A 24,365-nucleotide genomic window follows, 5' to 3' on the forward strand; every position below is an offset into this window, starting at 1 on the left:
TGTTCTTCGAAAGGTTGGTGTGTACTCAATGGGCCGAATGGCCTCCTTCCACACTGTAGGGGTTCTATGATCAAATTGACATGAGCTGTTTCAATACATGGCCAACCAAGATACCTGGTTGGAGGATTTATAATTTGGAGTTGTGGAAACGATCGACAGCTATTTGACATGCGATAACATGTTCTGAAGACTTTTAGGAGAAAGACAGATAGGATATGAGGTTGTATACTGAAAAGATATGGGATCAAGGGTAGCATAAAACAATAGTCAAGGAGAGAGAACTGTTAGCAGTATCAGTCAACATGGAACCCAGAAAAGGAATCTATGAGGTCAATAATTTAATTATAAAAGGATCAAGGGAAGATGCAAAGATGGGTCTCATGAAGATGATGAGAAAAGGGCGCCTGCAGGAAGAGATGGTTAGAAGCTGGGGAAAGATGCAGCCCCAGGGCTAGGACAGTGGAGAACATTTAGGGAAGCTTGTCCTAACAGGAAAGGGAAGTTGCAGAGATAGGTAAATGAATTGCTTTGATTTTTGTGATAAAAGATCCATAAAGGTTCAAAAGATCCTACACTTAATGTCAGAGGTGAGGGTGGAGGAGGCAAAAGAGGTTTAAGAAGACAATCTAAAGTGAAGAAAAAGAAACTGGGCAACGTCCTGCATTCCTTTATAATCTGTAAATATAGAGTAGATTTTGATTTTGACAGCATGATAGTGTAATGCAATGACAGTCTAACCAGATCAAGCAATGATGTGGAGGTGCCAGTTTTGGGCTGGGTGGGCTTTTGGAGCACTGCTCCTTCATCAGTTGAAGTGGATGTCATCTGATGAAGGAACAGTGCTCCGAAAGCTTGTGATTTCAAATTAACCTGTTGGACTATAACCTGGTGTCGTGTGACTTCGGACCAGATCAAGCAATACATCGTTAAATCAATTGTTTTCTGAAGATGTTCAAATCTGCAGCACTTCCTCAGTTCTTATGAAAGGTCTGAAACATTAACTTTGATTCTCTTTCATCAGACGCTGTCAGACCCGTTTAAGTGTTTCCAGTATTATCTGGCTTTTCTGTTTTAATCTAATTGTTCCTTTGGTTGGTGTTTCTAGGCTGCCCAAGAATTATTTTATAAAATCAAACTAAATCAAATGATCAAAGTTACCTATAACAATGTTTATTTCCTACTAATTTAAGTCAGCAGATTAAATCAGTTTATGCATAATATTCCAACAGTTCTTTGACAGAGATCTGAAGCTGTGACCTAGCATGATTGATTCCATTTAGGAAATCTTCGTAAATTTGTGAATGATGTTTTTGTCAAGATCTGTTTTCTTACCATTGTGAGCGTCATGCGATCAATCTCATGCTTGTCCTTTGTTTTATGCTGCCGGAATGGGCTGTGCCTATTAGGAGAAAAATAAAGTTTATTAATAGACACCCTTTAAATTGACTGGAACGCTATTCATCAATTACATGGCCAATAGGAAATAAGGAACTGTCAGTGGGAAAAGGAGATGAAAGAAAAGGGCAATTGTCTCTCAATTTAACAACGCAAATGCTTATATCAGAAATTTTCTTTCGGGATTGAGGGTCTTGGACACTGAGATTGAAAGGTTAACATCCTGTGATATGTGAAGGTTCCATTCATTGGTAGGAATCATTTTCAACATAGTTGTTTTAAAAGAAGGAAACAATTAATTTTTGCATTTTTTCTTATTCCTACATTTCAAATTTGGGGTTCTTCCCAAACGGCTCTGTCCTCTTTGCTTTATTACCACAATGTGCGTTAGTTATAGGCATTAAGCAGCTACTGTCAATACAACAGTGGTACATTCAAGCTTTCATTTTGATTTATTGATAATATTGTAATTAATACTGATTTTGTAAAAAAATCCTGTGGCAGTCAAACCTTCAGCTAATTCTAAATAGAACAGGGTCCAGAGAGATGATTAAAGGCTGTGTCAACTTAGGTGAACTGCAGAGTGACAATGCAGACCAGGAATGATGAATCCTGGTTGGGTGTGGAATTGGTTTAGCTCAGTAGTGACATTGTGAACAGCACATCTGGGCTAGAAAGGGCAATGTCAGGCATGGAGCCATGGCCTTTACTTCTCACTGCTGCCCAATTATTCTTGCCTAAAAAGTTCCCATGTGTGAACTAACCAGAGTGCAATACGTTCATGGTTGAATCAGCTTGGGTAAAATGTAAAGTAAAAAGCTATTTAAAACTGTTAGTCCTATACTTTAGCGAGAGATAATGCTTTGGCGAGAAAAGGGAGAAAGGTTGAGCACTAAAATTAAGTGACAACACAGGCTCCTCTTCTCAAGGCAGGTTAATCGTTTTTTAAACTCAAATTCACTTTCCATTTCTTCTGAATGCACAGTTTTTACTGACTGAAATAACTGCAGAGGCCAGTGTCCTGTCACCAAGTCACCATTTCCTTACATGTGCTCAGTACATGGGCTCTGACCAGCCAGCTCAAAGCCAGTCCCTACCCTGAGAAGACATCCTGAATTTTATTTAATATCTGACAACCAGGGTCCCCAATCAAAGCCCTCAGTCAATGAGATCCACCTGGTCCTGGTTCCAATCACTGCAATAGCATATGGTTATAAACCTCCAGACCAACAGACCTCCAGTGTTTCAAGCTTGAGCCAAAACACAGTGTCTAAAAGCTATTCAACTAGAAGGTTGTTGCATTTCAGCTAAGTTAATGCTTTTCTCATCTAACAGCCACATAGATGTATTTTCCAGCAAGGGCAAATAAACAGTGATAATGAACATGAACTCTATTTAATTTTACCTTTCTTTCTGATGCTGCAGGTAGTACAAGCTAATTTCACTGCAAAGTGAGAATTAAAACTGGTGCCTTCAAGTTTGTATCCTGCAATAACAGACTGGACAATGCATTTTCTCAAAAAGTCTCAGGGGAGCTGACATTTTATTCTGACATCTGTGAACACATTTCTCAGTGTGGAATTCGAATTTTTCATCATTCATAGGCTATACCAAAGAGACAAAATGTATTCTAGTTGGATCTGATCTATAAATAGACTTTTTATCCCATCATCCTTAAACATATTTTCTTTGCTAATATACACAGTAGGTAAACAGAGTGGGAATCACCCACATTTTACAAATAAGATGTAATTTGTCTTTTGAACCACCAGGTAGCAGTCCTGTTGCACAACAAAAAGGATGTCTACCTAACCCAAAAGTTCAATGGGTTGACAAACTACCTAATATAATCCCCTGCTAGATTTCTGACTAAGGGTCTAACAGCAAAAGGATGCTTTCATTTTTTTGTCTCTCTTCTGATCTCTCTGGCTTCTCTGACTTTTAGCCTAAGATACTTCAAGGCATTATTTATATCAATCAAACTGAACATCCCACAGGAGGTCACTGCTGTTGTCACTGCCATCCCTTTCTCTTTATTGGATCATTCTGCCCACCTCTTCAAAGGGCAACATCAAACAGTGTGTTTTGCTTTTGCTGCACAGAATTCCATCTTCCATAGCACATTTAAATAGCAATGAATTGCACTTCATTGGCCGGCTTTCTCTTTGAAGAGAACGAACAAGAATTATTCAAGCTGCTCTCAGAATTAGAATGTGCTGACCTGAGAAAATCCATTTTCATTATTCTTCGTTTTTCTTATTTCTTTGCTCATTTTTACTTTTTCATATAAATGAAGTCATCAGGAACTCATATTTATTTTAAATATTTGGAAAAGGAACTTTGTTTTATTCCACCACACTTCTAGAACAAAGCCATTTTGGTAGCAGAATAACATTTACACCCTGTTTCCTCTAAGCTATCAGTACTCATGATTGATTTCCATATTTCTCAGCATCATGACTTAGACTAGAGGGTGAGCAATTTAAGACTCTGAGCCTTCATTCAGTCTTCTATTTGTTGTTTGCATTTGAATTTGGTGGGTCTTTAGATTTGGAAAGGGCTGTTTTTTAAGTGCTGTAACCTCATCCGTCTGTATACTAGTAGCTTTTGGTGAAAGAAATTTGAGATATAAGCAGATTAATAGGAAAATACTTTGTTTTATTCACTCATGGGAGCGTCGCTGGCTGGCCAGCATTTATTGCCCATCCCTGCTTGCCCTTGAGAAGGTGATGGTGAGTTGCCTCCTTGAACAGCTGCAGTTGTGCATTATAGGTAAATCCACAATGCCACTAGGGAGGGAATTCCAGGACTCCGACCCAATGACAGTGAAGGAATGACAATATATTTCCAAGCTAAGACGGTGAGTGGTTTGGAAGGGAACCTGTTAGTAGTGGTGTTTCCATGTATCAGCTGCCCTTGTCCCTCTAGATGGAAGTAGTCATGAGTTTGGAAGGTGCTGACTCAGGATCTTTGGCAATGTGCACACTGCTGCTACTGAGCATCAGAAATGGAGCAGATAGATACTTGCAGATGTGATAACAATCAAGCAGCTGCTTTATCCTGGATGGTGTCAAGCTTCTAGGAACTGCAACCACCCCTGCAAGTGAAGAATATTCCATCACACTCCCAACTTGTGCCTTGTAGATTTTTCACAGGCTTTGGGGAGTCCAGGGGTGAATTAATTGCTGCAGTATTCCCAGCCTCTGACCTGCTTTTGTAGCCACTGTATATGGCAAGTCTAGTTGAGTTTCTGGTCAATGGTAACCCCCATTTTGTTGACATTGGGAGATTCAGTGATGGTAACACCATTGAATATCAAGGGGTGACGGTTACATCGTCTCTTATTGGACATGGTCATTGCCTGATATTTATGTGGCATGCTTGCCACTTGTCAGCCTAAGTCTGGAAATTTGTTGCATTTGAACATGGACTGCTTCAGTAATATGCCTATCACATGACCTACAAAGTGAAAAGCATCACTACCATTGATTGAGGCTATCAGAAACGTGGGCTAAAAGGATACAAAATTGGCCATTCAGTTGAGTAGATCATAGTTGATAGAGGTCTCATAGTATAAGGAAATGATGGCTGATGCTCATATATACAGCATCTACATCTCTCTTTAATAATGCTGCATGTGGCACCATAACTCAAGTGCATACAGGTCACTAGATGTAGCAAAACCATAAATTTCATAATGAAGTACATGTTTACAATTGCACTACACCAAAAGCACAGAAAACAAAATTTTCCTCTAAAGTTCACAAGTGTGTGTTTTTGTGGCATCTGATTGACCCAGATATATTATAGTCACAATACAATTACGATGACGAAGGATATTATGCCCACCCACCTAGAGTGCAGTTCCCCCCTCCACGGTTAAATAATTTTAGGTCTTTTGCCATCACTATTTTACCTTAAAACTCCATTTCATATACTGATCACAGAGAGAATTACCTCCAGGCATCAATCTTAAATTAACTACTCCAATTTGAACCTTTTTTTTGTTCATTCATGGAATGAGGGCATCGCTGACTAGGCCAGCATTTATTGCCCATCCCCAATTGGCCAGAGGGCAGTTAAGAGTCAACCACATTGGTCTGGAGTCACATGTAGGCCAGACAAGATAAGGATAGCAGTTTCCTTCCCTAAGAGGAACTGGTGAACCAGATGGGTTTTTCTGACAATTGACAATGGATTCATGGTCATTATTAGTCTCTCAATTCCAGATCCCCTGTGCCTATTTGCACTGTCTGGACAATTTAGTTAACAGCAATTTTCCTAATATGCATTCTCCTTATCATTATATAATTTCACAATCTGGTTGAGATATTATTTTCAAGTTTGGAAAGCCTGGGTTTCTTCAGTGTTCCCACATTACTCAGACCTTTGACATTAGGCAGCAGTCTTTACTGCACCAGTTTCAAAGATTGAATACTTCATTTGAGTCCGCAGTGAGAAAGAATGGACACAGTCTGATCAAAGCACGAAACGTTGCATTCATTTGAAAGGTTTATGAAATTGTAAATGCATTCTTCTTCTCTAAAGTCCTCTATTAGATCATTCAACTGGTTCTTCGATTATTAAATAATCTCGTGCCTGTAGCTTCATTGCTTCATGGCTTTTATAATGCAATATATGAACATCAATGCAAGTAAACTCAGACAGTTTGACTACAAACATAAAAACCCCAAGTCAGAGCATACAAATCCACTAAAGTTGGTAGCCTGCTATTCATAATAATAAGACAAATTATAGGAAGATTCTAGCAATGAAGGGTCCATTCCACTTGGTGTGACCATCCCCACTCTCTGTAAGGGCAAATCAGCTAGTTGCACTAGCCCATAGCCAGGCAAAGTTTCTGCCTTTGACGACTCATCAATTCCCGTTCAAAGGCCATAAATGAGTCTGCCTTGACCTCATTCCAGACAGTGACTGCTCTTCTTCAGATCTAACCCAAGTCCAAACAGAGAAATTACGAGCAGGAGTAGGCTATTCAGCACTTCAAGCTTGCTCCACCATTCAATATGGTCATGGCTGATCATCCAACTCAGTGCCCTGTTCCTGCTTTCTCCCTATAACCTTTGGTGCCTTTAGCTCTAAGAACTATACCTAACTCCTTCTTGAAAACATTCAATCTTTCTGTGTTAGACAATTCCACAGGTTCACCACTGTCTAGGTACAGACAGTCCTCATCGCAGTCCTAAATGACCTTTCACGAATCCTTAGTCTGTGACCCCTGGTTTGAGACTCCCTTGTCACTGGGAACATCCTTCCTGTGTTTGCGTATTTAGTCCTGCTAGTATCTTACAGGTTTCCATGAAAACTCCCACATTCCTCAAACTTTACTGAATAAAAGGTAAGTGCAGCTGTCATGACAAAGAATACGCAATTTAATTTGGTGACAAATCTGCAAAGCTATTACCAGGCAAATTACATCTGACACCAATCAGAAAGACAGAGACTCAGACCAATGAGACATTTTTGCCGTTTAGTGACTTACCCTCGAAGGAGTTTGAAGAGCATGCATCCCAATGAGAACCAATCTGCACTGCTGTCATATGCTGTTCCTTTCTGTAACACTTCCGGAGCCATGTATCCGTGGGTACCACTACATCAATAGAAACAAGTTAAACTTCAAAAATATAAAAATAAAACCTCTGGTTACATAACACAATGTATCTTAATTTTGTAGCAACAACAAAAAATGGGCAAAAAGACCCTTCATTTATTTATGAGTCACGGGCAGAGCTGCCATAGCTCATTCCTAATGAAGGTGGTGGTGGTGGTGAGTCCATTTCTCGACAATTGAATGACTTGCTCGGCTCCTTTATACGGCTATTAGAGTTAATCACATTGCTTTGGATCTGGAGTCACAAAAATATCAGACCAGGTATAGACAGCATATTCCCTTGTTTAAAAGAGATCGGTTAACCAGATAGATTTTTACAACAATCTGATTCCTGTTACATGATCACCATTACCGATACTTGCTTTTTATCTTAGATTAAAATGAATTTAAATTTCCCAGCTATGTGGTGGAACTTGAACTCATACCTCTGGATCACTAGTCCAGTAAGGTAACTACTATATGATTACATCAAGGGATCATCTCTGCTGACAGCTGAAAGAGCCAAGGCACTACACAGCGAGGTAGTGAGTCATACAAGATAAAACATATCCAAATTTCGTCTCTTATCTTGGATGATTTAGTTTATGTCAAACTTATTGATGATGATACTGTTGACAACTGAAGGCTAGGGAAAGGAAAAGAATTCTGCTAATGTTTTTATTTTTGATTGTTATCTAGTAACCTTGACAAAAAAGGTATGTGTGCATATTGGATGAAGAATTTAGTTACAAATGGTTGTCACCAATTTTGTTGAGTTGAAACAGGTGCAGTGCTTGCACAAGTTCTTTCCCTCTGCAGAGAACAGGGCCCTGTCTGTTAATATGTGTAGCGTCCAATGCACACAAGTGTGCTACACAGATAGCCAATTTAGGATTGAAAGAAAGGACAGAAATATCACGTGCACACACTGCGTCTGTTTCAACTCAGCAAAATAGGTGACAGCCATTTGCTGGTTCATTTCTTGGGGCAGTGCCCTGGCCAATCAGAGTCAACCTGCATGGTTTGAAATCTGAACAAAGCTTGGTAGTTAACTATGAATCATCATTACTGCATTCCCTATAGCATCACCTCTACTAATCAGAATCCACTTGCCAACCAATTAACACTCCTTGTCATCGAGTAGAAAGGTGGAGTTTCCCCTTAATGGCATTCTTGCAAATTTGTCTTGATGAGTGGAAGGTGAAAAGCTTCAACAAATGTCTTTTATCAGTAATACAAAAATAAAGATAGCAGAAACAAAGGCTCTCACTCCAATTTATTTATATAAATAGATTCAGTTGCAAAGTTTGAGTGAGGGAGTTGGAAACATAAGAAGTGGCCAACAGCCAAGGGATATCATATTTATAAACAGAAGTTCTTTGACGTATGGAGAACAGATAAACATGATCCCAATGACACTGCTCTGTTAAATCTATCTTACAGCAATCACTTAAATTCAAATATACAACCAGAATTATAGTTGCAATCAGCAATGCATCACTGGAAGGCACCTTTGGGGGCTTTCTCCCTTATTCTCTTTTCAAAGTTCTTCCTTGGTTACAGCTTTTGATATAAATCGGAACAGGGAAATAAACAAAAAGGGTGCATTTGTCTGCCAGCACAAAACTGGTCTTGTTCATACATAAATAGGTTAACAAATACATACACGCTGGCATGAGGCTTCTTTTTTGAAAAATCACAAGCAAGCCCAAGGTCTGATATCCTCACATGACCATGTTCATCCAGGAGAATATTTGCTGGCTGTAAAACACAAAATAGCAGGGTGCACTGACCTGAATTATTTTAACTTCATAGTCAAACTACAAAATATCTCAAAATACATTCTAGTTTGAACACTGTTACTTAAGTCAAATGAATTCAGCCTTTCCCTCAAGTTTTCTTCATCATGTGTATTTTTTGCCATTATGTCCCACTTCAGACAGTGAGGATCAGACAACAGTGTCCAGTCGATGTAGCCACCAATACCCACACAACAGCAGTGAGGTATAACTGTTACTTTCATTCTTCAACCTCAGAGTCATACAACAATCTGAAATTGACTGAGCAGTGCAGTAACCAGGCTATACACAACAAAGTGTCCCAAATTGAATGCATACCTCATGTGCATGAATTTTGAATGAAGGTAAAGCAATAAACAAGTTCGACATGACAAAGAACATTTCCAAGATGGAGTATTTCTTCCTGTTTATCCTGACAGTGAGTTACCAAATTGGGAACTATAGGGAGTGGAATAGTACTCCAAAGGGTCATATCTTAGAGTTACATTTGATTGCCATGTCTTAACAGATTTCTGTTCCCTAATTACAGCTTCAGGTATGATGTATTCCCAGACATTTATCTCTTTTATTTTGTAGAACGAGCATAGACAATGGCACAGATTTTCTGACAAATGGTTTAGTAATTATAATGGGCAGAGAAATTTAAGTTGAAACTAGGCAGCCTGTGAGAAGTCTCTGGAAAATCTCTGCATAAGTTCACTGTGCCTCTAGCTATTCATCAGCTGCGTGCAGATAAAAGGAGGAAGCAGAATAATCCTGTGCTTTGGGGTTTCTCAATATTCCCACTACACATAATTCCACGCGTAAATCACAGCCACTAAAAGGATAACAATTCTGATACTGTAGATTTCACAATAGGTCAGAAGAGATTGGGAAGGTAAAAGATCACGTTTCCAAAACAATGCCTTGGCTGGGTGTCATTCCAATATTTAGAAATTGCAATAACCAGATATTTCAAGGTACTTTGTGAACTTAGAGCAAGTTTAAAAGAAATTACCAAGAAGAAAAATTAAGTTTTCTTGTTACATGTTATTTATTATTACTGTGCTTTGCTGAGGAGAGTGATGACAACATGGAGGAGGAAAAGATTATCCTCACTTCATGTCTTACCTCCTTCGATGGGTGACAGATGTAGTTTTTGGACTGTATCAACATTAACATCACCTGTAACATGAGAGGAAATTGCACTGCATGTAGATAAAGAAACAAAGAACTTGCATTTATTTAGGACTTCTTACAATTTCAGAAATCCCAAACATGCTTCACAGCCAATTTTTGCATAGCAGTGTTCCACAAACAGCAACAGTAATGGCCAGGTACTCTGTTCTAATGAACAAAAACTAGAAGAACTGCGGATGTTGGAAATCAGAAACAAAAACAGAAATTGCTGGAAAAGCTCAGTTCTGAGGAAGGGACACTCGATGTGAAACTTTAACTCTGATTTCTCTCCACAGCTGCTGCCACGCCTGCTGAGCTTTTCCAGCAATTTCTGTTTTTGACTGTTCTACTGAAGTTGGTTGAACGACAAGTACTAAGCAGAACTTCCCGGTGCATCTTCAAATAACGTCATGGAATCTTTTTTGTCAACACAAGAAAACAAATTTACTTTGATACATGACACCTCCAGAAGTGCAGCACACCCTCAATATTCTGCTGGAGAATAAATCTAGATTTTGTGCTAAAGTCTTTGGATTGAGACTTTAGCCCGTAATCTCCTTACTCAGAAATAAATGTTTTAACACTGACCAACAGTTGATACCTTCCAAAGATTCATCCTGAGAGATCACAGTCATTGCAATCCTTAATTAATAGCAATAACTTTGGCCTCATTGTTGAGAAATGACTACTTCCTAAGCATGTCCACTCAGGTCCATGCTGCTGTATGAAGTATCTTGTTAGGTGCCCCTCTCCCAAGTTGAAGTAGCTGAACTGGTGTTTGGACAAGGAAGGTGCAATTTTGGAACAAGCAAGGGAGATGCAGAAATAGTCCTATGCAGGTGCCGTGTGTTAAATGCACAATATCTGTGAGTGACAGATAAAAGATTAATTCCAGGAGGTCACAATCTACATAGTGAACCAGATTATGTGACTAGTTAGTATCAGAATGACTTTAAAGTGATCAGAATGTCTGAAGATAGAAAAAACACTCAATATTGTAAGTGTTCCATTCTATGACCAACCTGAACCTGATAGCTTTCCTCTAACATCTCTATTGCTCACAAACTTCTTATGAGTCTGTCCAGGAGAATGCAACTTTTCCTTCTTATGCCTAGTAATAGGTGTAATGCTTGTCTTTTCTCCAGCTGTAGTAGTTTTTGCCTCTACTGTGTATAAATTTCCCTGCAAAGACATAATTATTTCACGCTATGGACTAATTCACAACGCGTTTTCATCCTGTGTCATCAGACTTTCCAATGTGAACATGCCATCTGCTTTCGACAATGCAGCTACCTATACTTGATGCTCAAAATTTGAAATAAATGTAATATGTAACAGCAGAATAGTAAGAGGTGCATCCTTGAGGAGAACAGTGCAAGTATCAAATGGCCTGAATTCATGGCATCGTTACACTATGTTCTGAGTTTCCTCAATTTCAGTTGCACTTTTAAGTTACATTGTTCATAAGCAAATTTTTTTTTATTATTTGCTCATGAGCATTAATACCAAGGCCAGCACTTATTGCTAATTCCTAATTACACTTGAGAAGTGAACTGCTTTCCTTAATGACTGCCAGCTGGGCGGTGAAGATATCCCCATAGTGTTGAGTTGCGAGTTCCACTTTTGGCAGTGAAGAAACAGTAAGTTGTAAATAAATATCTCAGGTAGGTTAATTTATGCATAAATTCAGGTGTAATTTCATTCTAAAAGATCAATGAGCAGGAACGTAAATGGAATTTTGTCATTAAATTATGAGGAGGATGGAATAGAAAAAATGAAGATGTTTGCTACAGTTGCACAGGATATCAGTGAGACCACATTACAGTATACTGTACAGTTTTGGTCACCTTATTTCAGAAAGGAGATAACTGCATTAGAAACAATGTGGACAAAGTTCATTCGTCTGAGCCCTAAGATGAAGGGGTTGCCTTATAAGGAAACGTTAGACAGGTTGTGCCTATATGTATTAGGGTTTAGAAGAATTAGAGGTGATCTTATTGAAAGATATAAAATCTTGCGAGGAATTGACAAGGAAGATACCAAAGAGATATTTCGCCTTATGGGAGGGGTTAGAATTAAGGGTCACTGTTGAAAAATAAGTGAAACCCAGTTAAGTTTGTGATGATTTCTTTCTTCTTAGAGCCGTGAGTCTGTTGAATTCTCTTCCCCAGGGAGCAGTGAAGACAGGGATTTTTTAAAGTGGATATAGAAGGATTCTTAACAAACAAGGGGCTTGAATAGTGTCAGGGAATGGAAAGAAAGTGCAGTGAGATCAACCACGATCTTATTGAATGGCAGAACATGCCTGAGGGGTCGAATAGCCTCCTCTTAGCCCTAATTTGTACATTTACTTGTTTGTTTGTATGTACTTAGGCCCCAGGAATCTTGTGCAGAAATGGCATCGCCACTGTTATCATTACTGTCTTAATTAAAGCACTTGAGATCAGCAAGGACAGACTGCAGAGATTCTTTCCTCAGCGCTTTTGTAATTTTAATTTTTACACTGCAAGCATCTTTCACTTTTGTTTAATGGACCTTGTGCCAGAACCATCAGTAATCAGAGGTCAGCCATGGGGCAGCAGCTTGCTGTGAACTATTCACAGGATGACCAGTAAGTTCTCCTGGACGATGCAGAAGGTCTGGCACTCTGCCAACGCTATCATAATGAGGATTACACAGTAATAACTTTCAACAGCTTAACTTCTCACTCCAGACCATCTTAAAGAAAACACTCATACTTACAGATCCATCAAACTCAAATCTGTTTAGCACTGACAATTTTCTATTCCACATTATGGCATACCTCTTGCACAAATGTAAATTACTTTCTGTCAGTCAAACAATCAAAATCCATTTCTCTCTGAAATAACACAGCATGGAGCTGGAGGAACACAGTAGGCCAGACAGCATCAGAGGAGTAGGAAAGCCGATGTTTCGGGTCGGGACCCTTCTTCAGAATTCACTTCCCTGCAACTTCGGCCACACGTTGATCATTTAATCATTTTTTTTTTCAAAGAAACCAGAGTATATAATATGTGAGAGATTCACCACCAGAAGGGGCATCCAATTCTGGTTACACCAAAGCAGCTATGGGCATCCTCACAGCTGCAGTTCACACTAATATTGGCAGAATCTCACCAGTGTATGACATGAAGCTCAATATTTACAATCTCACGCTGCTACTAGGAATTCTTGCAGTAGACAGGCTGAAGTGCAGTAGATGCTTTGTGTAGCAATTTTGTAAATGCATTTGGAATACACTATTTACTGTGTTACAGTGTGGTATCACCTATCCCCTAATATGTGGTTTGAAGATTAAACATTATAGTCAAGTTAGATTCTAAAAATTAACCAAAATCAACTCGAAAGAAAATTCAATACCACAGGAGGTGTAGGGAGAGCAACAATAGCTTCCTTTTGGAAGTATGATGCTAACTGTGGTTGGACATATTCCTGGAAATGTCATTACATGAACTGGTATTTCTAACCATTTAATCCTCAAACAACTGCTGCTGGTCACCTATCATGTCCATAATTGCAGCACACTGCCTTCCCAGCTCATTGAAAAACCTATAGACTTCATCATGCAATTGAATGATTCTTGACTGTCAGTCAAACAACATGCCTGTTATTTTTATACTAATGAATAAACACTAAACACAGTTTTAACTGTGATTTTTCTCCTGTGTTGCCTACAGCAGTATCCTGGAGATTAAACATTAATTCCTAGAGACTCCTGGAGGGTTGGCAATTGTAATTGGAAGGGAATGGTTTGAATACATGTTTTCTCGACTGGAAACTGACAGAACATCAAGGTTCCCTGCCTTCATTTGTCACAGACCTCTACAGCACACTGAAAGTAACTAGTATCACAGCGTGCCACCCAACGTGAGCCATATGGTAATGAAAGCTGAGGTGTCAACCGTCCCAGTACTCACTAAATGACCAATTCATTTTATCTGGTTTTCTTCCTGGACTATGAAGAACAAACCTTGACATTGAAGCTATTTTCAAACATAAACAAATAGTTGCTTGAAAATAATTAAGACTATTGTAGTAGTCTTCTTTTTATGACCTTTGTTAATTAAAGCAGACTTTCAATATGATAATGAAAAGAGATCCAATCAAATCAGTAATTCCATCCACATGAAGGCCTCTATATCAATCAAAACTGAAGTTTACATAAAAGCAATTCGTAAATGCAATAGTTAATGTAATCAGCAAAGTTTTGATGTTGTTCAGGTTGAAATGTATATGGACAGCTTCAATATCTAAGCAATTGCACATGGTGCTGAACATTGTGCAATCATTAGCGAACATCCCCACCTCTGACTTTACGATGGAAGGAAGGTCATTGACAAAGTAGCTGAAGATGGTTGGGCTTACCACAATATCCTGAGGAACTCCTGCAGAGATGTCCTGGAGGTGAGGTAACTGACCTCCAACAACTACAACCATTTTCCTTTGGGTTAAGTAGACTCCAACCACAACTTATAATTTTCATTTAATTCCCACTGACACCAGTTTTGCTTGGGATCCTTGCTACCTTACTCAATTGAATGCTGCCTTGGTGTTAATGGCAGCCACTCTCATCTCATTTCTGGTTTCCCAAGATGAGTGTCAGACAGCGCATTATTCCTGTGCAAGTATCACTTGATAGTAACCTCTTCAAGCATATCTAAATCAAAAGGTATTCTTCACGTGGTGATGTGTTTTTTTTAAATGTGTCAGCTGCCGGAAAAGCAAAGCTCTGGGTAATAATGTGAAGCAGTATTCTGAGGTCAAAAAAAACATTTTTTTTTGTAGTTTAAGCAGTGGGGCACCACTGAATATTTTTTCACAATAGTTGTTGGCTTTCCTGTACATGTTTTCTGGATCCATAAGACTGGGCTGGATTAAAGACAACTGCTCCCAGAATTAATAGACTAATGTTCAAACACAAAGTACCATATAGTGCTTCCCCCAATACCACAGCTTTGAGTTACATAGTTGAACAACTAAATTATCCAGCTACATACTTACATCAAGTGATTAGAAACATATATCCTTATGGTTAGACAGAAACTAATGTTATCATCATTCTACTTCATGTGCTCTCACTGGTTTGGCAGAGATCATGTCATCTCTAGCTGGCTCACTTAGTACCATACCTCTCCAAACGACTGTACTGTTGTTCTCAAAGGTGATGATTTCTCAAGAACTGAATATAATCCTCGACCTTTGTTGTTCAGAGATTGTACAAACAATCAGTGAAACATTGATCAATTTAGGATTGCACAGTAAATATTTAATGTATTACAAGGTCAGATGTTCTTGTACATTTTAGTAAATGAGTTTTTAATTATTTTCATCCTTGGAATATGGATTTGGGCTAGTATTCTATAGAGTAACTCATTTCAATTTTAATTTTAATTTTTATTACAGTACATGCACTCATTTCTTGCATCATTTTACTTGCATTTATTATAAATGATCATTTAATTCATGAGCTACTGAGCAAAACCATGCCCCTAAAGTCAACCAAAAGTACAGTATATTATTGCTGGGAGAGATAAAGGAAACAAAGAAGTTAGACCTGATGTCATGTCAGAATGGAGAATGAAGGAATGATGGAGGTAACATGTTTACATGGAACATACTAATTTGAGAACATAGGGAATGAAGTGAAATAACAACAGCAAGTGGGGTGTGAAGAACAATTGAGACAGAAATCGAAGGTGAATTTGGACAGGGCAACAGCAAAGGAGTGAAGGGTAAATGGGAGAAGTAGATACATTAATAACATAAGAAGTAGAGAGAATGCTTCCCGAGATGATAAAAACAACAGGATAAGATTGGGGAATAGATTTGCACAAGTAGATTATTCTTCTAAAGTTTGAACACAGACTTGATGGGCTAAATGGCCTCCTTCTATGCTGTACAATTCTTTGACTCTGCATTTAACAAATTCAAACAACTCTCACAGCCCTATTCATAGCAAGTCAAATGATGCACCATTTCAGAAGAGAAGTGTTACATTGTAAAACACACAAAGAATTTTTCTATTTCTCAGTGCAATTATAAATTTTTAATGTCACTATTACTGGTGTTCAGCAAATACTACCTCAGGTCAATTCGAGTTTAATTGTTGTTTGGCATCTCAACTGAGATAAAAATGTCAATTACCGACTCCCTTTCTCTCATTTTTCAAAAAAAAAAAAAAAAAATTTTTATTTGTACTGCAAAGTGGTGGCAAATACAAGATTCTGCACATATAATAACAGAATTCCCTTGGGCTTAGTAATCGGTAACCTGGAGTTTGGAGCATTGTTGCAATGACGTATACCTACTAGCCAGCCCATTTAAATCCACAGGTGAAATGGAATACAGTTACTTGTGTTACAGCTAGTTATAACTGCCAGCTATTAGGTCAGTATTTTGGAAAATTGCAGTCTCTGTTTATTTAAATATAATATCGTATTTATCATAATGCATGTTGTGTGATTTTTAACGTCTGGAACATGAGGAGTTGCATAGTAGCTGCAAGGATTTTAATACATGCACAGGCAAATCCCCTGTACTGATGTCATTGCAAGTCAGAGGATATAGATTCTCATAAAATCAGCAACAGATGGGAGAAGGAACTGAACTCAAGGCCCTGCTTTTTCCACACCTGTGATACCCAAAGTTCAGCAAATGCAGTCTAATCTGTAAATGAGCAAACAGCCTGTTCACTTGAAATAAGCAACTGGCTGCTTAAATGTACAAAACAAGTTCCTTTCTGTTTGATGCCATATTCTTTATTTCCTTTACAACAGGCACTGTATTTGCATATTGTGTGTCCAGGAAAGAGAAAGGTATTTTCATTTAACTGATTTTGAGCACAAGGTGCTGACCATCTTTTTTTTCAAGGATACCTCTCAAAACTAGCAGATCCACTATGTTCGAGAAGCATTTAGCGGTTTAATTTGAGACCTTCTGCACTGTAGCTTTTCCTCGTTTCCTGTTTAATTTTGTTTATTTTCTCATCCTTTAGTTGACAGACCTCTATTTGTCCATTCTATTGTACTAGTTAATGTTTCAGTGTCATCTCAGTACTAATTTTTAAAGCATTGATTCACTGGTTTGAAGGTCATTCAAACCATTTACTTACCCTTATTTGAAGTACCTATTTACCTCTTCCCCTTTCTCTAATTTTTCTCTAGTCTAAACTATCTGTTTATCTTTCAGTCCTTGCTTCTGAAGAAAATTTTCACATCCAATATGCCAATAACTTGTTCTTGCAGATTGCAGTGTACAGTTAGCATAATTTTGAAAATGAAGATATTCCTTTAAAAAAAAATCACCATTTTCCAAGGTTATTGTGCAGACATTGACTCAGTCAGTTTACACAAAGCATAACTTTTAAAAAATTATGACTATGTAAATCTTATCTTACCTTCAGGTCTCTGTATACTACAAATCGGTTGTGCATATGTTCAAGGCCCAGCATAATCTCTGCAGCATAAAACCTCATCTCCTTTTCAGAAAACACTCCGTGCTGTGAAAGGTGATAATGTAAATCTCCACCTATAAATAAGAACAGCAGTTAACTGTAAGATTTTGAGTCAATTAAATCATTTCGTACAACTCTACCACTTTGCTCGACTTATTGTTGCACTCACAATTGATACTCTAATCAAAGTAACCTGGTGTAGCTGGTTCTGGTAAAGGAAGAAAGAAAGATTTGCATTTATTTCATGTATTGTCACTTAATGAAGTTGGGTGACATAATAAATTACTCTTCAGAACACTGACTGTTGTTTTGCAGGCAACCATGGAATCAGATGATAAACTGATGAACTGTTTTGATGATGTTGATCAGAGAAAAAATATTGGGCAGAACACAAGAAGAACTACATCCTCTCCTTTAAATAATATTACAAAATCTCTAATTTCACCATGAACCCAAGGAACATGTGATATAAATAAAACAAAGGACTTACAGATGTTGGAGATCTGAAACTAAAGCAGAAATTGCTGGAGAAACTGAAGAAGTTCTTCAGTTCTGATGGCAAGTCACCGGACTCGAAATGTTAACTCTGCTTTCTTCCCACAGATACTGCCAGACCCGCTGAGTTTCACTGGCAATTTCTACTTTTGAACAGGTGGTTAAAGCCTCAGTTACAAATCTCTCACAAAAACAGCAACTCTGGCAAATACAACATTTATGGCTGCATTGGGATATCATTTCTCGATGACAGATTATATTTCTCAAGTCTTTGGGATGCATTGTTAATCCATTATCATCTGGCTCAGAGGTGCAAGTACCACCAATTGAGCCAAGCTCATCTGGGAGTGTTTTAATGTTTTAAATGTGATCAAGAAAGATTTACATTACAGATTTACAATAAAATGATGGCACAGGAGAGATATGCACTAGCTCCATCTATTGATGGCATTACATAAATGGGGATACGGACAGACGTTTATTTACATTGCACTCTGTACAACTAAGAGAATTTTTTTTAATACAGAGGTTTGTCTTGTTGTAGATCAATTCACTATCCATGTCAATGCTTAGATCAGGTTAAAGGAGTAGCTGGAGAAAAGAGAAATAGAAATGGATAATTTCTTATCTGATCGCACCTAAATGCAGAGGCTACGCTCTCATCACTCTCACAAACGGAACGGTGCCAAACCATAGCATTGACTACTCTGTTGGATAGGCTGTGTTCTTGTTTGAATTTCTCTGTAATCTTATGTAAAAGTGGACACGCATGGCAGGAGTGAACAAATACACAAATCACAAAACCATGAAGGCTCAGACTGACCTCCTATTTACTCATGGATGTTAATCCCAGCTGGGACAGCAACTGGTTCACTAGTATCAGCCCAACTTTCCTCAAGTTAAGACAAAGAAAACGCAAGTGTTGTTCTCATGCCTCATTGCTATGCAGAGACCAGTGATCTAGGACAAGCATGCATTATGCCATGCGAGGATCAGTTTGGCCATGATTCCTTCATGATTGAATACCATATTAATATTCACTGTCTACTTATTTTGTACAAGATACTGGAAGGCCATCAATACCTGTTGAATTGTAACCCATTAAGACACAGCATCTCTAAGAGAAGAAATGAGAATTTGAGGGGAAAAACAATAACAAGTTCACATTTAAGAGAGATTTTAACAATGTTCAGTTCTTTAACTGATTACATTGTCTTTATGTACGTACGTGTGCACACGCGCCATTTTTGGATTCATGGTGGTATAGAATACTAAACACAAGTGTTAGCACATTGCACTTTAAGTGAATCTCTCCAATTATAGACTTTCTAACTTCTGGAACACACGGCACCCAGTGGAATGAATGCATTAAAGTTCAAAAAGGAAATGCTAATGCAACAAGAATGATACTAACCTGCTGATCAAAGCAGGGCAACATTACAATGTTCCGTTTGGGTCAAGAATACCGTCAGTGATAAAACAACTTTCCTTCTTTCAATCATCTTTTCATATTTAGAATGTTGTACTCAGTAACTGAGTAATTTTTATGGCAAAACTGTTCATTGTTTTTACCAGCAAGCAGAAAAGAGAATGTCACCTTTTGATGCATTGCTCAGATCAATAATAAAAAGCAAAGTCACAGCCTCTCAGAAAGTAACAGGTCTGTCTTCTTTTGTTAAAAATGGGTCTGGATCTCTTTTAGAAGTTCTGAACAAGAGCCATACTGGACTCAAAACCTTAACTCTGTTTCTTCCCCCACAGATGCTGCCAGACCTGGTGAGTTTCCCGAGCATTATGTTTGTTTCAGATTTCCAGCATCTGCAGTATTTTGCTTATATACTAACCTTAAAATGCTTGATGGGACAATATAAAAAGAGAGATTTACTCTAATTCTAATCTTGGATTTGTTTGATGGGACAGTGCAGGGAAAGTTTCATTGTTCATCTCATTGTGCCAAATACAATCTGATCAGGTTTGATGCTGAATACAGCAAGGATATGAATCACAGTTGGACACCAAATAGATATTCATACAAAATACCGCAGTTAAGAATTCAGAGAGTTTTTAACATTCACTGAATTATTTAAATGAGAAATTAAACATGAAAACAGAGATGGACTCATCTAGACAACAAGAGTTTTAACACATCTCTCCTGTGGATCTAATCTGGGTGTCATCCCAGTGCACAACGATCAAAATATCTTACCGTTCATCAGGTCAAGAATAAAGCACAGTTTGTCAGGAGTGTGGAAAGCATATGTCATACAGACTATAAAAGGGCAGTCCTGCGGAAAGAAGTGACAAAAAGAGGCAACAAATAAGCGATCAGATAAAATTATTACACAATGCAGCAAAACATACTCTAAGTAATAAAATTAAAGAAACAATTTTCCCTTCAGCCTCCTTTTTTTGCAGTAAAATTTTAAACTATCGAACAAGATTTCATTTATTAAATAAAATTTTCCCATGAGTGCAAAAAGATAAAAATCATCAACAAGTCTATGTACTGCTCTGTTTCTTTTGATTGATCTTTTTAGATCAGCTGCATTCTTTCTTAGTGACACACACCATCCCTTAACAAAGGCTTTCTTCCCCACCCTCTCAATTGGGCAACAGCAGATGCATTGGGGAGACTTGGCTAGAATAAAAAAATCAATCTACATTCTGTGGACATAAAATAGCTTCATAAAAACACTACTGGTAAAACATAGATAAAGTCACCCCTCAGCCTCTTCATCATTACCAAGTGATTGCTCAATTCATCAAGTTAGAAGCATCAAATCAAATATTAAATTTTCTGAATTGATGTGGTCCAGTTCTTCTTCACTTTGTTGCTTCAGTTTTAAATATTACACCTTAAAAGATAAAGGACAAATAATACAGCCCGAGCACAAGAACACTGCAGTGGAACCATAAAAAGAAAGAGCATTTTGGAGTTAGGAAGTTTATTGTATCACCTGTAACGGGTGAGCAGGAATAAACAAAATATTGAGGACAAAACACAAATGTGAAACGCAACTGCATCATGATGTAAGGGAGTTATGTGCTAAACTGGAACAGCATGTTTACCATGCAGCAAAGAAAGCTCTGAACACCAACAAGAGACTTGGGGTGGGACATGGAAATATTGGCCATCTGTACAATTTTCAATGTAGGCCAGTCTGATAGCATTGTCTGCTGTTGAACATCATGCATCACAATTCACAATGTTATTGTAAAATATCAACCACTGTGCCACTTTAACAATGGCTGACGACAGACCTTCTCCCACTTGTGGTTCGTTAGAGGACATATTTAACAAGTCCTTGGCAGTAACCTTCAAGGTAAGGGATGGGGCAAAATCAGAAAAAAATGCATCAGGCTAGATACTGACAAGGTTCCCGACTCCTCCCACTTTGCCAGAAATCGTTTCTGTGCAGTGATAGCAACCTTCCCAGCAGCAGGATGCCAATCAAGGCTGCAAAATTGGCAATAATGAAATCATTGAAGGTCGTCATGTGATCTGCTGTGACCGTGCCGGCTTTTCTTTATTGACAACGTCACATGGCCTCCATTCGGTTTCAGATCCTTAGCTATTACAAGAGGCAGCTGAAGGAGTGCTGGAGCCACATAAATTTTAGTTGAAATATAACCATTTAATGATGTAAATGAAAAGCGTAAGGGCATCCATAGGAGAGCTTCAACATGCAACAATTATCTAGAAGCTAGAATAAAGATTCCCAGCATCCAGGGATCTACTGTTTTTGATTGCCACAGCATGCCATTCTAATTGTTTAGGCCTTTGCAGAGTTTTGCAGAGACCTACACATTGAGTAAACAGCAAAAGGAACAAATCCATCACTTAAATTTGTTTAACCAGTTCATACTTTCCACATTAAACAGACAAAGCTAATTTGCACTAAAGTAGTTTCACTGAAACTGAATTCTGTAGAAATCAGCAAAGAAAGTTTGAAGAGCTAAGATTGTAACTTGTTACTTTTTGGGCTTTTGAGAGTGGGGAATTCTTTTCCTGTTTCAGTCTACAATCAAAAATACAGAAAAATAAAAAGATATGGTCTTTATAGATTGTTCGAATATTCCGCACAATGGAGTTCTACTGCCTTCCAAACTACGAGCAAACCTCTGCATTATTGCGTAAACTTTGCAGCTACACTCCAAAGTACTATTAACTTATGCTAATACCTATGCCTCATTGATTTACATAACTATTGTAAAAGATCAATATGGTTGTGTAAAATATATTAAAGTGTAGAAATATTGGAGCATGTCATTAAGAAAATGGTAGTGAGATGTTGGAGAAGAACAGATTTTACATATGGGGAGGGGGTTAACTATAGAAACTTGCATACTAGTCCTGGGTATAAAGATAAAATGCCTAATTATGTCCTTCACTTACAATGTTATTTGTATCTTCTATCCTGTAAGCTCATTGGACAGTGATATGGAAAACATGGAGATGGACCTCTGCCGACGAGCAAAAGGCTTAAAGGAAAATGGAGCACAAGACAGTCTTATTCTACACGAGAAAATTGTCCATTAGTTTCATAGCCAAACAAAAACAAAACAAGGGAAACATGGAATTCGACTGTGAAGACTAATATGAGAAAAGAAACAAGCCATCTTGAGTTACTGAAGTTTTAAAAGTCAAAGGAGTAAGGAAACCAAAATGAAAGTCACTAAAATTGTTATTTGCTGTTGAATTCACAAGGCTCATGTTCCAAATGATCAACAAAGGCAATCAGCACTGCCTATACTTATATGTATAAAATGGCACTTATGTGAAGCACCAAATGTCATGAATATTTATATTCATTCATGGGATATGTGCATCACTGGTTGAACCAGCATTTATTGCCCATCCCTAGTTACCCTTGGGAAGGTGGTGGTAATCACCTCTTGAACAACTGCAGTCCACTTGGTGTACACAGAATGTGATGCAGGGGGTAGGCAGGAACGTAGAATGTAATCAAATCAACCATGAGCTTCTTGAATGGTGCAGCAGCCTTGAAGGGATGAGTTGCCTAGTCCTATTTCATCTGTGCATCTGGCTGCCACATCAGCCATGGCTCAGCTGTTAACTCTCTCACCTCGGAGTCACAAGGTTGTGAGTACAGGTCCTACCTCAGGACCTGAGCACAAAAATCAAAGCTGATGCTTAAGTGCCATACTGAGGGAGGGCTGCACTCAAATAAGAAGCTCATGATGTACATGATGTAGTAGACGGGACCTCAATTTAAGGTGCATGTCAAGGATCCCCTGACACTACTTTTACGGGAAGGAAATTATTACTCATGTCTTTTTCTATATTTATCTTCCAATCAACTTCACAAAAACAGTTAACCTGATCAATATCACATTGCTGTGTGTGGCAGCTTTAAGTGTGAAAATGGATTGCTGTATTTTCTATATTACAGCAGTGACTGCACTGCAAAAGTATTTTTAAGTGTTTTACAGGTTAGAATCTTTTGTCTACTTGAGACACAGCAGAACCAATGCTTCAGCAACTTTCTCGATAACCAGAGCTACATCATTAACATCCAGAAAGTGTTACTATTTAATTCCTTTCTTCTACACCTATTTACTCCAAGAAGCCAAAACATACACGTGGCTATGACATAGAATATTCAACAGTAGCAGGTTCCAACAGATGTATGGGTATTTCTCACCTTTTCTCATTCTTTCAGCCCCAACTCAGTCGGTAGCAGTCTCACTTCTGACTCATAAGGCTGTGGCTTCAAGTCTCACCTCAGAAACATAAGCACAAAGATCTAGGCTGACAGTCCAGCACAGAACTGAAAGAGTACTGCACTACTGGAAGTGTCACCTTTGATTGAGGTGTTAAAACAAGGCCCTGTCTGTTTTTCAGGCAGTATTATTTTGAAGTGTGTCTGAATATCTGAAGATAATCTGAAGAATAAATAGTCTGAAGAAAAAAAGCCAATTTGCCTGAGCTACCAATATTAAAGGATGCTTCAATAAAGTATATCTGCATCTTAGTCTAATCAGTTCACCTTTGGGTTATACGTTATTGGTGTACCAACTTTTGCTGAAATAATCAATTAATTTTTCAGATATGTTATTTACAAACAGAACGGCTATCAAATCAGCAAAAGCATAATCTCCACCCACCTTCAGTGGAGGAAGTAATAAATGCATGGTCATTCTTTCTCTGTTATTTAGTTCCCGTACTGATTGCTTTGCAGTGAGCATGCATGAAAATATTAGCATTGGCCTCCTGATGTCTCACAGCCAAATGATTGTTTAAGATTATCCATGAATGACATTCTTCTGAACAATGCATATGTGGAATTGGACGCCAGCAAACAGTTATTGTCTTGAAGGGAGCCAGGTACCATCTTATCAAAGAAAGTTTACAACCAAAGAGGAAATGGGAAATTGAATCAGAGATAGTAGGAACTGCAGATGCTGGAGA

At 38.2% G+C, this 24,365-nt stretch overlaps 1 protein-coding gene across 1 annotated transcript in view; it reads right to left on the reverse strand.

Moving 5' to 3' along the window:
• grk3 (G protein-coupled receptor kinase 3) overlaps positions 1-24,365 on the reverse strand; it is a 267,076-nt gene that overhangs the window by 60,259 nt on the left and 182,452 nt on the right. The window contains exons 10-14 of the mRNA XM_048611731.1: positions 20,139-20,217; positions 17,381-17,511; positions 8,673-8,767; positions 6,899-7,006; positions 1,333-1,399 (exon numbers count right to left, since the gene is read on the reverse strand). Of these exons, the coding sequence (XP_048467688.1) occupies positions 1,333-1,399; positions 6,899-7,006; positions 8,673-8,767; positions 17,381-17,511; positions 20,139-20,217 (480 nt within the window). The remainder of the gene's footprint in view (positions 1-1,332; positions 1,400-6,898; positions 7,007-8,672; positions 8,768-17,380; positions 17,512-20,138; positions 20,218-24,365) is intronic.

This window comes from Rhincodon typus, chromosome 24 (genome assembly GCF_021869965.1).
Source record: "Rhincodon typus isolate 14 chromosome 24, sRhiTyp1.1, whole genome shotgun sequence".
NCBI classification, from domain to species: domain Eukaryota; kingdom Metazoa; phylum Chordata; class Chondrichthyes; order Orectolobiformes; family Rhincodontidae; genus Rhincodon; species Rhincodon typus.